General features: G+C 30.8%; 1 protein-coding gene and 1 long non-coding RNA gene across 3 annotated transcripts; both read left to right on the top strand.

The window, feature by feature from the left end:
* The first annotated feature begins 528 nt into the window (after positions 1–528).
* LOC135153037 (uncharacterized) lies at positions 529–1,311 on the top strand. Its single transcript, XR_010292535.1, has 2 exons — positions 529–795; positions 1,007–1,311. It is a non-coding gene; the product is annotated as an uncharacterized LOC135153037 (long non-coding RNA).
* Positions 1,312–9,925: 8,614 nt separating this feature from the next.
* On the top strand, positions 9,926–16,240 carry LOC108220119 (synaptotagmin-3). 2 transcript variants are annotated; one of them, XM_017393795.2, is made up of 12 exons: positions 9,926–10,190; positions 12,116–12,214; positions 12,305–12,355; positions 12,582–12,705; positions 13,098–13,216; positions 13,328–13,429; positions 13,526–13,600; positions 13,699–13,775; positions 13,889–14,138; positions 14,920–15,291; positions 15,810–15,938; positions 16,038–16,240. In XM_017393795.2, the coding sequence occupies exons 1-12, from the start codon at positions 10,071–10,073 to the stop codon at positions 16,164–16,166; spliced, it is 1,647 nt and encodes a 548-aa protein (XP_017249284.1). In that variant the 5' UTR covers positions 9,926–10,070; the 3' UTR covers positions 16,167–16,240. The 2 variants fall into 2 exon arrangements, with proteins under 2 accessions (XP_017249284.1, XP_017249285.1); XM_017393796.2 differs by lacking the exon at positions 9,926–10,190 and adding an exon at positions 11,853–11,993.
* Positions 16,241–17,008: the final 768 nt, after the last annotated feature.

Here is a 17,008-nt window from a genome sequence, read left to right on the forward strand (position 1 = left end):
TGAATATAACGGTACAAAATAAATAATTTGATGCTTTGTATAGTTCCACTCGATTTTAATCCAACTAATTTAAAGTCAATTTTAATTTTAAAATATATAAAGTATATTGATATAATAAATCATTAATTTGAAAATAAGTTGAAATTTTGTTTAAACCCGGAATTTAATATAACAAAATTTTGGAATAATTTGTTTGATGTTATACGAAGAAGTGAGTATCTTGGGATAGTCTTGGTCTTAATCGTTAGGGGTGAGAAAAAACCGAATAAAACCGAAACCGCTAAAAATCGAACCGAAATCAAAACTGAAAACGAAAAATTAAAAACCGAAACGGATTGTGCGGTTCCGGTTATAGCTAGGAACCGATTCAAAAAAAACCGAACCGATCCGATTTTTTAATAAATAATATTTATATATATTATTTATAATTTATATAAAATTTTTAATTTTAAAAATTATAAATTACATATATTTATGATATTGAAAGTTATAATATCTAGATGGGCCAAGCACCGATGATTTATGGGTATGTTTAAACTGAGCTTTTGATACATTCCGTTGCTTCAGCCTTCAAAGTCCTCAGTTCATTTACACTAATCCCTAATTCAATACAATACGTTTAGTCGTTTACAATCGATCGAAAGTGAGCACTGAGCAGCACAGCAGCAGACTTTAATTTCTAATCTCCATAGCAAGACCCAGCAAGCCAGCATCCATTGATAGGCGATAAGAAGATAAAGTATGGATGATGATTTGCTGCAGCAACAAACTCAAAATCCTCGTACAGATGAAGTGGTAAGACTCAATTTGATATCTACTGTAATACTCCACTTCGTTGTGTACTTTCATATTATGTTTAGTTTTAGTCATTTTGTTTTCACTTTTGATATCCTTATTATTTATCAGTACTCCTTTTTATTTTGTAGATACATGTTAAGTTCTACAAAATTCAGAAATTGTAATACATTATTTTCCTTGCTAATTTTCTGACTTTGTTTTTTGCAAGATGTTTTTTGTTCAGCACTTTGCCTACTTTCTCTGCTAAGCATCTCAGGATTTTAACACTGCCAGCAATTTACTTCTTATTCCCTCTCATTCTTGCACAGTCAGTCTACTGCAATACTACATATGGTACTAATTGATATCTGATCCCATTTTTGTTCTTTTCTATGTGGCTGGAGACGAAGTCGAGAAGACTTTCGCTGAGATTGTGGCATTTTATTACTCTATTATCTTGAATTCTTATTTTGGAAGTACAAATATTGTAATATTAATTTCTCGTATTTTGAATGAATGAAGACTTTCGGTGTTTATTTTTGTGTATGCGGTTTATAAACCAAAAACGAAGTAATTGTAACCGAACTGAGATATTTAAAACCGAAACCGATCTGTAATCGAACCGGCGGTTTCGGTTTTGACTTTTAAAAACCGAGGGTATGCGGTTTTGGTTTCGGTTTTACTAAGAAACCACACTGATCCGACATCCGCTCTCCCCTATTAATCGTGGTGGAAGGTTAATAGACGGGCCGTGGCTCGTTTTCGCTGTGAGCTAGGCATGGTTTGGTTGACAGTATTTTTGAGTTACACTGGAAGTAGAAGTTCCATGGAACTAAGTTACAATCTCCGTTTATCGTGGAACTCTGAAACCTGTGTTTGGTATGTTTTCTTTATATAAGCATGTAACCGTATAATTGAAATTTGATAATATGTATGATATAAAATTAATGAATTTATATAACATATAAAATTATAATAATAATTAGTATTGGGAAATAATTGTAACATATATAATTTATTAAGTGAAAGTTAAAATAAGATTAACATATATAAATAAATAATTTATATCAAATATTATATATATATAAAAATTATATTATAAATAAGGAAAGTTAATAAAAAAAATATCAAACACCCACTGTGTAACTCAGAAAAATCACGTCTGAGCTACGTAACTAGGTTACGGTGTTTTGCTGGAAGTTGCAGTACGCAGGAACTCTCAGTTACATGACTTAAATAAAATGGTGTACAACCAAACACGGTAACCTAGATCAGTTCCAACGAAGTTTAGGTTACGGTGTTGGGTTACATCCAACCAAACGAGACCCTAAATTGTTGCGTGGATTTTATTAGGCCGTTCTTAAAAAAAGTGACTTATTACTTAAAATAAAGAATTGGATTATAAGTGAAAAGTTGGTTTGAACTTATAAGTTATTAAAAGTGTTTGGATACCCGTAACTTATTTTGTTATAATAAAAAAAGCTAGGTTTCCTAGCTTTTTTTTTTTGGCGGGCTTTTAAGCCTCATTTTAAGCACTTCTTTTAACTTGCCAAACGGTCCATAAAAAAATTGAAACTACTTCTTTTCCAAATAAGCTATAAGCTTAGTTTTCCAAACACCCACTATATCTCCTCCACATCAAGCAAGTGTTGAATTCGATGATGCGCGATTTGTTTTTTTTTAGTAATCAAATATGCTGGTTTTCTTAAAAGAAATATTATAAAATGATTAATAAGATTTCGTCCGGAGTAATGCTAAAAATTACAGATTTGAGGTAGATTTTATATCGAGTGTTAATTATATATCTCTAGATTTTACCAGATCTTTGAAATAATGTATATGAATGTTTAATATCTAAAAAGAATCACAATGAAATCCACCAAGAACATGTATACTCATTTTGTCCCATCCGATTTTATATGGTTTTGTTTTTATATATATTTTAATAATTTTATAATCTAGATTTTAATTTTTTGTTTGAACAAAAATATAACATTATAATAAAAATATTGAATGTATACTATTGAATGAGAAAATTAAACATATACTATTAAATGATATGATTAAACATGTGCTATTAAATGCGATGAAGAATTCAAGTCTAAATATACTTCAATGTAAAACGTATATTATTGGACATGACACTATTAAATTCAAATCTAAATATATCCAACATTTAATCTAAAACGTATCTCTTAAATAAAACAGAAGAACTAATAAATTCAAATCTATATATAATAATCCTACCTCAATCTAATTATCTTACAAACAAAAGCGCAGATAACATAAACAACATAAAGCAACCAAATGGCCGAAGAGAAGAAGATCATGTGTGTTTTGCTACTTGTAATGCTAACATGCACATATACAAACGAAAAAGTTGCAGCTGACGGGCCGCATGATACTTGTTGCGCGGAATGTTTCGCTGAGTGCACTCCTCCGTTGGGTGAGATCAACTTAATTTGCCTTAAACGTTGTTGGGCAGATTGCGCTAAAGTTGGTTGGAGCTGCAAATCTAACTAATAAAATAATGTTTCGAGCTTTTTTATGCATCGCTTTGAAATTAATATAAATTTCTTTTATACAATGCTTATGCATCATTCTTCTGATTATTCGTATTTATACATTTTCTTGCTGGATGAGGCAAATCTAAGTTATAGCGGAAGCTGGAATGCTTGAGCGTAAAAAGTTTCAAAAAAATTAATAAATTTCATGTTATCATTGATTATCCCATTAAATATTAATATTGTTACATTGATATTAATTTTGTTACGTAAAAAAAAATGAAGTTTCTATTTTCTCTTTTGTTAATTTTATATATATATGTAATCGATCCTGAGTCAGTTTGATAAGGAATTGTTTTTCATCCACGAAATCAGATCCCTTCACACACACACACACACACACACACACACACACACACACACACACACACACACACACACACACACATATTTTTTTCCCTTTAAATATATAAAAAGATAACGTGATCATTAATATTATACAAATATATAAATTATTATGTTATCTAATACCCACCATTATTACCTATTCTCCTTGAAAAATTAATCACAAAACTTGGCCAAAATTTTAATAACATCTTGTACATATCATTATATATAGCGTGCAAGCGTGTTTGTATAATTATATTATCCGTTGAACAAAAAATACTAAGAAATTCTAATAAAACCAATTTAAGTAGAAAAATGCTGAGGAGTGAAAGGATTACATGTTTATTGTTATATGTAATGATATCAGTGTGAATTGGTCAAATGAGGTAGTTCATACATACGTGTTGCATGTGGAGGATATTTGAAGGCGTGTGCTAAATCTTTAATTGATCACATCAACTTGTTGTGACATAAAAAATGTTGAAAATATTGTGTTAAACATCTTTTAAATGATCACATGAACTCGTTGTGATATAAAAAATATTGGAAAGATTGATAAAAATGTCAGTAATCCTTCAAATTAATGATCACATGAATTTGTTATGACATAATAAATATTAACGAAATTGTGCTACAACTGATATTATTAATCTCACCGGTGTCACTAATGTTAGCATATCCACCATCATTTATATTAGTAATTTGTATATTTTCAATCGAGAATTATGATGAATATAAAAAATTAACAAGAATTAAATAGTGTTATTTTAATTTATTTCTTAAAATTGTTTATATATTATTATCTAGTTTTATTCAATGTTAAATAAAATGAATAAATAAATTTTATTATGCAGATATGTCAACTTTTTTTAACCTCCTTTTTATGTTAAAATCATGTAATGAAAAGTTCTATATAATCTTTTAGATAGATATTTCAATTATTAGGTTACATATTGTATATTTGTCATTTTTATGTTTAATTAGATTCATGACGCGGGTCAATTAAATTATCTCGAAGTGATTTGTCTTGGGGGTGGACCATGACATAATTGGTTAAAATTGTAAATTTTAACAAATAAAATGATAATTGAAATCGTTTATTAAACTTTTTTGGAAAGAAGCAAAATTTTTCTTTTTCGATAACACATAATGCAACAGTGTCAACAAAATTACTCAAATGTATATATTAATGTGTGTCCCTCTATCTTAAGATAAAAAATATATGTTTGTGTAAAAAATATATATTTGTGTAATAAATATTTTGAAATTAAAAATAAATCAGAAAATGACTTTAAGCGAAAAGTTGGTATGAATGTATGATGTACTTTTCTAATTACATTATTTTATTTTTTATGATTTTGTCAATAAAAATCAATTTCATTTGGACACTAAAATAAAATAATTTATTATTTAATAACTCATAAGATCTACAAAATAAAAATATATAAATAAATACTTTAAAACTAATTTTCTATCACATTTCTAAGTCATAAATTATAAATTTTTGCCTGCACGGACGGGCTCCATGCCCCGGTGCTGGCATTCACAAGCTTACCCCGTTTAGCACACAATAAATAAGTTCAATCCTCGCTTTCGTTATGTTTTATTTTCTGCTTGGATGGTGTTGGGCCGGAGCCCACGTAAAGCGCTTAACGAGTTCTTTCGGCCTCGTTATTGTTCCAGCAGATAACCAACTCAGAATAAAAGGTGAAAAATAATAAACAAAAGTTGAAAACAAGAAAAATGATATTGACAATTAAATTTCGAAAAACGAAAGATAGAGCATATGATATATTGCTACAAAGATGATCAAATATAACCCAAATTAACTAACATTGGCTAAAAGTATAAATAATAATAATATGAATTATTTATTTTATATTTATAATATATATATATATTAACACTACAATAATTAATGGTCTTTTAGATTGAGTATGTTCTAAGTATAATTTTCCAAGTCACTATGATCCGATCAATTTTTCCGTACGAGGAAATCATATGGTTCAACGCGGAACAAAGATTCGCATGATATTATTCGGGTATCAAAACGGAACTTCATCCTCCACTCCGTCTTCAATGTTTAAAATGATTTTAAGATGTTACACGTGTATGCATGCACCATCGAACAAATTAATTAATCAAGTATGGGAAATGAATCATCGTGCGTGCCTAGAATTTGTTACGAGCACAAAACATACTTAAATGGTGCTGGAATATACTGTAATCTTCTTAATATATTAATAAAGAAATTTAGAAAACGACCTAATCATGGTTTTATTAATACTAGTTGAGAATCCGCGCGTTGCGGCGGCCTATAAAAATTATATTAATGATCCAATATTAATATTTATAGAATAAAATAATTTTATGACTGTCTATAAAAAGTGTATTAATGTTTCAAGTTAATATTTGTACGATAAAATAAATTTATATCATAAAAAATCTTGATTTAATACAAATACTAATATATAAAATTGTAAAATTGGATTATAATTCATGGTGAAAAAATGACAATAAATTTATACACGTAAATAACAATTTAAAGCGTGACGAATCTTAAAATTTTATTTTTTTTGGAAAAGTAATCATGTTCTTACATTGTCACCTTCCTCCAATTTTTTTAGATTGATTGTGCACGAAAACATTTAACTTAAATATAACTATCCTCTTAGAAGTTGCTTGAACGGAGCAAACAGATAATGCATGAATAATTTTTTCATGTATACAAAGTAAATAATATAAAAATTAACAACAACAAACATGTCCAATGAACAAAACAAATATTATAAAAAAATAACCAACAAACATACATCATTAATAGTTAATTTATTGACATCAACCATCGCTGTCAACACTATATTATTTTCCCGTGTTTGGATTTGTCGACTCCAATATAACGGTCTATAACTACATTTGCTTGCAACAACCTTTTCTGTAACAGCCTTCACTTATCGTTGCAGAAGAACGACACCTCCGAGTTAGAAATCGAGTAAGAGAATGATATTTCTAATTTTTAATATTTTTCATCCAAAAATTTTAGAATATTAAAAAATAAAACGGAGCGATGTGAGAGGAACCACCTACACGCCCCTCGCTTCTCCTTTAAAAATCGAAATACTACGATCTATACGGGTATTTATAGGTGGAGAAAGACTTGTTTGCTACTCTTTCCCATAATTAAATAATCTGAACAAAATCAGATTAAAATTTTCAAGCTAGAGACCTTGCTACTCTTTCCCATAATTAAATAATCTGAACAAAATCAGATTAAAATTTTCAAGCTACTATATTCCATAAATAATCTGTCTTTCCCATAATTGAATAGTCTGAAACAAAATCAGATTAAAACTTTCAAGATACTATATTCCATAAATAATCTGAAACAAAATCAGATTAAAACTTTCAAGATACTATATTTCATAGATAATCTGAAACAAAATTGAAACAAAATCAGAATCTGAAACTTGCTTCTAATATACCCGAAACTAAAAAAAGTAGTTCTAATTTTTAATATTTTTCATCCAAAAAATCCAGAAAATTAGAAAAATAAAACGGAGCGATGTGAGAGACGCCACCTACACGCCCCTCGCTTCTCCTTTATATAAATATATCGATTGATTCGGGTTTTGTGAATTAATCAATCCGGAGTTTCCTATATGGTCAAACATATCACACAGTTGATTGTTGTCGTGCATAAGTTTTTTTATACGACAAAATTTATTTTTGTTGGATAAATATGAAAAATATCTGTCATTTTCTTGTTTAAATATAGAATGCTACAAATAAACGGTTCAACTAGGAGATTCATCAATTTAAAATTGTATCTGTCGAAATAGCATTAAAGCAGTTGAGGTGTCCCTTTCGAATTATATAAAACAAGTGAAAGGCATTCACTTTTAATTTTGTATAATTTATATCACTTAAACAATTTTAAAACAAAAAAACCTAAAGTAAAAGTAAATATAAATTTTATAATAGAACCTGGATAAACACTAATTGCTAATAATTATAAGTTCATTCGAGTTTTCATATTTTTCAAAATATAAGACTTAACGATGTTGTAACATTTTAATTGTTAACAACATTTAACAATTACAAGTTAAATATAAATCCACTTTAGATCAAAAGATATTACAAAATCGAAAATCCGGATATTATCCAACTTTCTATTTATTAGAAAAAAAAACACTTCTTATATAACAATTAATAAATTCTTTGATAAAAAACAATTAATAAATTAATTAAAAATAAAGAGCTCAAAGACATGGGTAAAAAGAAACGCAGGACTCAGGAGCATATTTCAAAGGTTGTGAATTTAGTATTCACTTTTGTTCTGCCGGATGACAAATGGATTCCGATTCTACAACTGTTTTCCTCCTCAGGCCACACCTTTTTAAGCTTTTTTTCTTAATATACATGTAGTTATTTACATTTTAAAAAATTTCAAATATAATAAAATTTTATATTCTTTCTAATAGTTATTTATTTTTCGCTTTTTGACACATACTTTTAAAATATTTTAACCGGATGATTAAAATATTATTTTTAATTTTATTTCCTGAATAGAAGAATATAATCAAAATTTTAATTTACAAAAATATCAATTAAAAATAACATTATTATTACCCAGTCTAACTCGCCTAAATATATGTGTAACAGGTCAAAATGTTAATTTTTTAAAAATATTAAAGAAAGTAATATTAAAAGCAACTATCCCATTTTTTTTCTAATACTCCCTTCTCTCACAATGCAAGTCTCTTTGGGAAAAAAAATTGTCCCATAATACTTGTCTATTTTTAGTTTTCAATACAAATATATTGACAATATTTCAAATTTAACCTTCTTAAAAGTTGTATAACAATTAATGAGGGTTGAATAAGAGCATTTATTAGGAGTACATGTGAGAAAATACTCCATCTGGTACATTAATACAGGGCGTTTAACTTTTTACATGTATTTTTAGAAGGTTTGATCACATATCTAAAATTGGTATTTTTGAATTTTTCTTTTTCTAAATAGAAATATTTATGTTATATTTTTATTTGGAAAAAGAAATTTACAAAAACATTAATATTTGATATGTGGTTAAAGCACGTGTAAAAAGTCAAACGACTTATATAATGGACCAAAAGGAGTATTATCAAATTAATGTTTCAAACGGTGTTTTTGGAAAAGATAGTGAACACAGAGCAAGGATTTATACATACCATCGTCAATTTTAACATCGCTTATTTGTCTCATCTTGGGTATGAAGACAGCCATGTTAATTTTTTCTATATTTGTTCGATTCGATCATTCTTGTAGATTCCGTATGGCTATTATTTATTGAATTATCTCTTTTTCTTTTTAAAAAATGCCTTCCGAGGCGGAGGATGGATTAATTTTTGGTATAAGAGCATCTCCAACCATTGATAACCCTTAGTTAAAAGGAGTATTGGCATGCTATAAATAAAAAAAATTTAGCCAACAGCTCGAAAACTCATACTCCAACCATACGGAGTTTTGTCTATAATTTTAGCCAACCTCATATGGATGACTAAATTTGTCGAACCTCTGCAGGTCTGTAAGAAATTTGTAGGAAAATTGCACATTATTTATTACCATATTAAACTGATATATTCTATTTTAACAATCTAAAATATTAATAACATACTACTTTTGAATTATAGCCAACCAATATAGCCAATACCATTGAAGCAAAATGTCTTACAGGTTCAGCAAATTTTATATAACGTATTACAGACTTATTTAACCAACAATTATAACCAACGCTCTAGAGATATCTAACGGGTTGCAATTGGATTCCCCAACTGTTACCAGCAGCTTTAAATGCATCACAAACAGCTTTTAATGCATATATGCTTTCAAAAAACATCTCTTCAAGAAAAAGCAGATCCTAAACTACTTGTATAATCTGCATTTTCACAGTACTTATACTCTTTTATCTGCACCTATAAAATTAAAAAAAAAAACTCTAAACTAGTACCAACAAAAAATGCATCACTCCAATATTTACTAGAAAAATCATAAAATAATAATTTACACAATTTTATTGGCACTTTACCTGTTACTTCAAGTAGTTCACCTGCCCAAAAATCACGTACACACGCATACATCAACATCCCTTTATGAGTATTTTTTTTAGAAAAAAAGAAATATAAATTTGAAAGTGTAGAAAAGCGTGTACCTTTTTGGCGGTTTCACCTAGGTAGTCTTCTCATTACATAACATCTGTGACTTCATTTTCCAAAACATACACGCTCCTACATATACTTTCAGTCTACATACATGTTTTCCTCGTCTACGTCTCTCTTGCTCGTTAAGCTATTTTGTTCTTCCTCTCTTTCTTTTTCTTCATTTGTTCTGTGATTTTTTTTTAACAGTGGTTTGAATTTGATCATGGGGTTTGTGAGCACTTTCTTGGGACTTGTTGGCTTTGGAATTGGGATCCCTCTTGGACTTTTCATTGGATTTTATCTATTTATTTACTCCGCTTCTAAAGATGATCACCATCTCAAGGTGAGGAAATAGTTCACTTTCTTGTTTTGCATGCTGTGATTCTTGTTTTTGGGCTTGATTATTGATGGGGTTTATGAGAACTCCTTGTTTTGATCTTTTTTCAGGTGGGTTTTTTTTTGATTTTGTGTGATCATTTCATTTTTTGGGCTTGATTACATTTGTTTACATATTGTTTTGGTGATTTTGGGCACATTCTTGTTTTGCATGTTAAAATTATTGCTCTTAAGCTTGATTTCACTGGTGCCCTTTTGGTCAGATGGTTTTTCTTAGAGTGGGGTTTTAATTGATCATTGTAATTTTTTTTTAATTTTGAAAAAGATACAGGAAGAGAGATCCTGAGGATGATGCAGGGCACATTTTTTGCTTAAAGGTTTTGTGTAATGATTCGGGTGAAGATTTGTTAGGTTTTGTTTGATTGCTTGCCTGATTTTATTTTATCCCCATTGATTGCGATTTTTCAAGATCATGCTTAGTCCTAATCAGTGGCGGACCCAGAGAAAGTGTTCAGGTGGAAGCCAGATTGCACTTGTAATTTGTGGTTGCTATTCGTACTTGCCCGGGGTTTGATACCTTCACTTTTATCCTCCGGGAAACAATTTTCTCTTCTCTTTACATTGCATCAACTATCAAGATGTCGGGGTATCGCTGCGACATGCATTTAAGTATTTATAATTTGTAATAAACAAATAAGACACCTATTTTAATGGCCATTTCTGCCAAACTGTCGTTACTAAGCAGGTCCGCCACTGGTCCTAAATCCTAATTTTCTTGTTTAGCTAGCTAGTTCTACATGAGTTGTGCTGTAAAGCTTTATCCAAATAAAAAGAACAATATATATAAAATTAGAACTAAATATAGTATGGTCATACTGATAGATAGTGGGGGGTGTCAGCCAAAATTAGTAGTCATATCTTGACTATGAGTTTATCTTTCAATATTAGTAATATTGGGCCACATAAAAATGTTGATATCTTTAACAACTATATAGTTGTGTAGCTTTCTTGCCATGTTTTTTTTTTTGCTTTTATGCATATCTATAGATTCGAAGTTATAGCAGCAATAAAGTGAAGATTCAACCTAAGTAAAACAAGAGCTAAGAAATTGAAGATATGAATTTTTGGTTCACGCAATGTTTCAGTAATTTTCCTGTCAAATTTGGTTATAAATTGGCTAATAACCATAGTAAATAAACATCGACTTTTAGCAGTTTATCACCCTACAAGATCGTCATTGATCATTTGTCTTTGCTTTTGATTTGGACCCTAAAAATGTGAAGGTAATTGTTAAAATCTGCTTGAAGAATATCCAATTAAATTGATTATAATGTGTTTTCAGCTTTCTCGCCTCTTCTCTGTTGCAAAGGTGGATTTACAAAAATGTTATGCTAATATATTATGCAGGTCCGCTCTAATTATAGGCATCAAAGTTAGAAATTTCCTGACCAGCAATTTTAAAACTCCTGTTTCTAACAATTGAAATAGTATAACATTTCAACTTATTACTATTTGGACTAGGTTCATGTGCTCAGTCTGATTTGTTTAAAGTATTTTTTTTATGGACTAATAAGTGATATGGATTTCTGGTAATATACATGTAGAATTACAAAGAAAATATGCTTTAAGCTTTGATAATGCTTGGAACCTGAGCAGTTACTCTGTGATTATCTGATAAAGACTTTTGGTATCCGTATCATCATAGTCATAGGACTGTTCTTTGTCAAGTGTAACCCAATACTTTGTTGTGTTTGTGATGCTTGATTCGTAAAGCACCAGGAAGTGAAGACATTTATGATTTATTTTGTAGGTAGAGATTATATTTTCTGTTTTCTTAATGCAAAGGGACTTTAAGTTTAAACACATATTTCGTTATACAGTTGCTAGAATGTGCTTGCTTACCTTCGGAGCGTTTTTTCACATGCATTGCAGGATCCTGTTGTTACGCCTCTATCCGAGCTCGATACAGATGCTTTGGATGAAGTAATTACCGAGCTACCTATCTGGGTAAAAAATTCTGATTATGACCGAGTAAGTGTTTTCCTCTCTCAAACATATCTTGTTCGTCTGATTTTTCTCTGATTTTTGTTGACTTCTGGTTTATGCTTACATTATGTACAGGTGGACTGGTTGAATAAGTTTTTGTTTGATATGTGGCCTTACCTTGACAAGGTAATTTTACAGCACCAATGAAGTGAAAATTTGTTTCGTTTTGTGTATTCGGTGGCAACCTTGTGGTAAAGGTCTATTTCCTCCCCCCTGACCCCATGAAATGGTCAGGAATTCGGATCCCCACAAGGGGTAGGGGACTCTTTAACCACTCGGCTTGCCTTTTCCAGAAATAAAACTTCATCATGTATTAAAAATTGCTGTAGGATTAAGTGGTATTGTATTGCAGGCTATCTGTGGAATGATTAAAGTTATAGCTGAACCTATATTCGCTGAGTACATTGGGAAGTTTCAATGCGAAGCTATTGATTTCGAAATTCTGAGCCTGGGGACACTCCCTCCTATAATTCATGGTAATTCTTCTCAAACTTGTTTTTAACCATTTTTTGAATCTGGGGATAAGACAATTATTTCTCTCTTTAATCTATAGTTGCCTCAAGATGCTACACGGACTTATATCATTAACTTACGCACCAACATATAACTTGAGCACCAACGTGGTGTAAAAACATACACTTCTAAACACAAGTGTGTAAACTAGGCCCTAGCTTGCTCATGGGACTCTTTGCAAAAAGTTTATTTAGGACAAAATGCAAAATTAGTTCACTGAGAACTGCAATAACATTATTCTTGGTCCTTATTCTTAGGAGGGCTGTAGTTCAAATCGTTGCTCAGCTTGTAAGGCTTGCCATTTTATCTAATCTTGTTGTCTTGTGCCTTTATATGGAACTTTTTGACATAACAGGAATAAAAATTTATGAGACAACTGAAAGGGAACTAGTCATGGAGCCAGCAATAAAATGGGCTGGGAATCAGAACATAACTGTTGCGATTAAACTTTTATCGCAGCGTATCACAGTTCAGGTAAAACTCCAGATTTCTCACATAGTTACATACACAGCCCTATAGAAGATAGCTGTATATATTTCATATTATTGATGTCTTTGAATACTTATAATACATGTTTCCTCTCAGTTGGTGGATATGCAAGTTTTTGTTGCACCGCGTGTAACATTGAAAAGCCTTGTGCCAACCTTTCCTTGTTTTGCTAGCATAGTGGTATCTTTAATGGAGAAAGTAAGTTAAAAATTATCTGTATTAAGCCTCTGCTGAATATTTTTTTTTGGTCTTTTAAGTGTCTGAAAAGTTAAGTTGCTTAATATGACTGTGCAGCCGCACATAGATTTTGGCATGAATGTATTGGGCTGCGACATTATGTCTATACCTGGCTTATATCGGCCAGTTCAGGTACCACTTTCTTTTAATGTTCTTTACAGTATAATGAAAACATCTGATCAACTGTTTGATAAATTTCTAGTGATCAACTTCATTTACAATTATTTCAGGACATTATCAAAAAGCAGGTTGCTAGTTTATATCACTGGCCGCGAACTTATGAGATACCCATCCTCGATGCTTCATCGTAAGTTTGTGGTTTAATGTATAACTTCATGAATCTCTGTTTTTTTTAATGTAATGAGCTATCATTATCGGAAGATATAATGTGTCACTGTGCATTCTTATTTGTTTAAACAGAGTGGCGATCAAGAAACCTGTTGGAATACTGCACGTGAAAGTTGTACGAGCAATCAAACTTCTGAAAATGGACATTTTGGGAACATCAGATCCTTATGTTAAGCTCAGCCTGAGTGGAGAGAGGTTGCCATCAAAGAAAACTACTATCAAGAAACGGAATTTGAACCCAGAATGGAATGAGAATTTTAAGCTGCTTGTGAAGGATCCACAATCCCAAATTCTCAATATAAATGTCTTCGATTGGGACAAGGTTTTTCAATTAGCTTTTGCTTTTGCTTTTTGAATTTTGATTTTGGCATTCAAACATAATCTCTCTTTAAGATAAAGGAAAACTATTTTGGTCATATTACGTACTCGTAGAGTAGCCACTTAGGACTGAGAGGTGGCGTCCACTGGATTTAAAGTTGTTTCTTCCTTCGAATTTTTGATAATACTTAGTTTTTGGATTCTATATAAACAACCCCTGTGCTTCTACTCACATCTGACAAATCTGTACATGCATTAACATTAGAACTGTAAACCATTTATTATCAATTCATTCAACTGATTATAAAACAAGTTCCAAAAGAATTAGAATTATGTACAATTAATAGAGATATGTACCTATAACCTATTTATGCTCATTTCCCAGCATGTTGAAGTTATATTAATTTTACCTTGTCTTGTTATCATGTTATTATATATTCAAATTTGTAGTATTTTATTTCTTGTGTTTTCTCTAATATTTGTCAATGTTTATATTACTTATTTACTGACTCTTTTTCAATTTCATTACTTCTTTTGTATTACAGCGTCGTCTTATCTTGGATTATTTAATTATTCAGGATTTAAAGGGTTTTTGTGTTTTCTATTATTTGTGCTTGAAATTTGTTGTGCTTATATAATTAATTCTCAGAGTCTTTAAATTTAAATTTTTAATGAGTATAGATATTGGCTCCCCTGAACCGAAACTTCTAGCTGTGTCACTACATATACTTGTTTTTTTTATAAATATTATTAAGAGTACCTCACTCATCTACAATTTTTTTAAGGTAGGGGCACATGATAAGCTGGGGTCACAAGTAGTCCCTCTAAAACTGTTAAAACCCCAAGAATCCACGGAGTTTATACTTGATTTGCTTAAGAACACAAATGTAAGTGATCCGCAAAAGAAGAAGCCCAGAGGTAAAATTGTGGTAGAGCTGAAATATGCTCCTTTCCGTGAAGATAATAACATTGTTAGTGGATCTCTTGACGGATCTTTAAGGATCGAAAGCCAAAACGAAGCTTCATGTAATAGTATGACTTCTAGCGGAGCAGGGGTGCTTATGGTCACTGTTCAAGGAGCTGAAGATGTGGAAGGGGAGCGTCACAACAACCCCTATGCCTTAGTAATTTTTAAAGGAGAAACGAAGAAATCAAAGGTGAGCTGTAGTTTCTCGATATTGAACTCATATAATTGTTAATGCATCTACTCTCAGTTGTGTGGATAAAGTAGCATGAATAAAGTTTTTCATTAAAATTTTATGTACTGTAAGCATGAAAGTAAACTCATTTCATTATCAGGAATTGTTTTTAGTAAATTTATATATTGACATTAAAAAAACTCCAAAATCTTATAGTTCAAGTATTTTACACACACACACACTGACACATATATGGACACAAAAAAAACAGCAAAGATAAATGATACTACAAATAAACGAATGTTTTTATTGGCTTCATTGATTTTGTATTAGCATCAGATTAAGTTCCTTTATGCAATCAGAACTTTATAATAAACAATGAGTCAACAATTTGTATATGTGCTTGTGGTTATTTAAGGTTATTGTTCTTTCTATAATATTATGGTAGACATTCTAGCTACTAATGGCTTTTCAGTCAACACCTGTTGAACAATAACTATAGCTTATTAACTTCTAAAACTTTTGATGCTTTTCAGGTGATTAAAAGAACTCGTGACCCACTCTGGAATGAAGAGTTCCAATTTGTGCTCGAAGAGCCGCCTGTAAATGACAAGATCCATATTAAAGTTATGAGCAAGCGAAGAGGCATAGGTTTCCGACGTAAGGTAAGCAGTTCTTTCTCTCCATCCTAGCTTTAGCCGTTTTACCACAATCTGTGTTAATGATCATGCTTGGATTATATAACCTCTATAATTCTTACACAGGAGTCACTGGGACACGTAGACATTGACCTTGCAGATGTAGTGCATAATGGACGTATTAACCGCAAATACCACCTCATAGATTCTAAGAATGGAATGGTACATGTTGAATTAAGATGGAAGACAATTTAAGAACATGAATGAGCACCTAATGTATTTATTTTTTGTTTGTTATTTATCATGCGTCCAAAGCTTATTTCGTACAAGCATACATCATTAGTATTTACCATATGATTGAATTGGGGAAGAGGCAGAAATCAGAACATGATTTGACATGAACTGTAATGTAAATTATTTAGGGTGGCTATCCAGTCAGCTGTGATGTATGTGTAAGCTTTGGGGGATAAAGAATGTGTAGGAGCAGAAATAAGGCGTTATAAGGATGTTGGGGACTTGTGGTTGCGCTTTGTTGAAGAAAATACCAAATGAAGTTGGTTTTTTGAACAGTCACCGAGTGTTCAGTGTACAATAAATCGACTCAAAGGTAGGAATGAAGATCGCCATCGTTTGGTAGTGAGGAGGGTTGTGAGAACTTGGATTTAAGGTGGCGAGGGGCAGACCTCTGCTGCCATGGAATGAGCGGACTTTGTACAGAGATCTCGAAATTCTAATGTTGAGGGTTGGGAGTTATGGGTGGTGTTTTAGCAGCTTTTAGGATTTACTTGTGAAAAGAGAAGAATAGCTAGTACTATGATTCCCTCTGGTTTTTTTAATGCTATATATATTTTTCTTTCTGCATGCATTAATATATTCCAGTTCTAAGCACATTATTTCCAAATCTGTGAGATTATATTTCAATCATTTTTTATTCATATTCATGAAATTATAATGAATCAATTCATGAAAATGAATCAGAAAGTGACTGAAATATAATCCCATAAATTTGTAATCGCCTAAATTTACAGAAAATAATGGAGTTATCACGGGGTTATATACTCCAAACATACATGGCCCAAGGGTTTTTATTATTTTAT

Source organism: Daucus carota, chromosome 5 (assembly GCF_001625215.2).
Source record: "Daucus carota subsp. sativus chromosome 5, DH1 v3.0, whole genome shotgun sequence".
Classification (NCBI taxonomy): Eukaryota; Viridiplantae; Streptophyta; class Magnoliopsida; order Apiales; family Apiaceae; genus Daucus; species Daucus carota.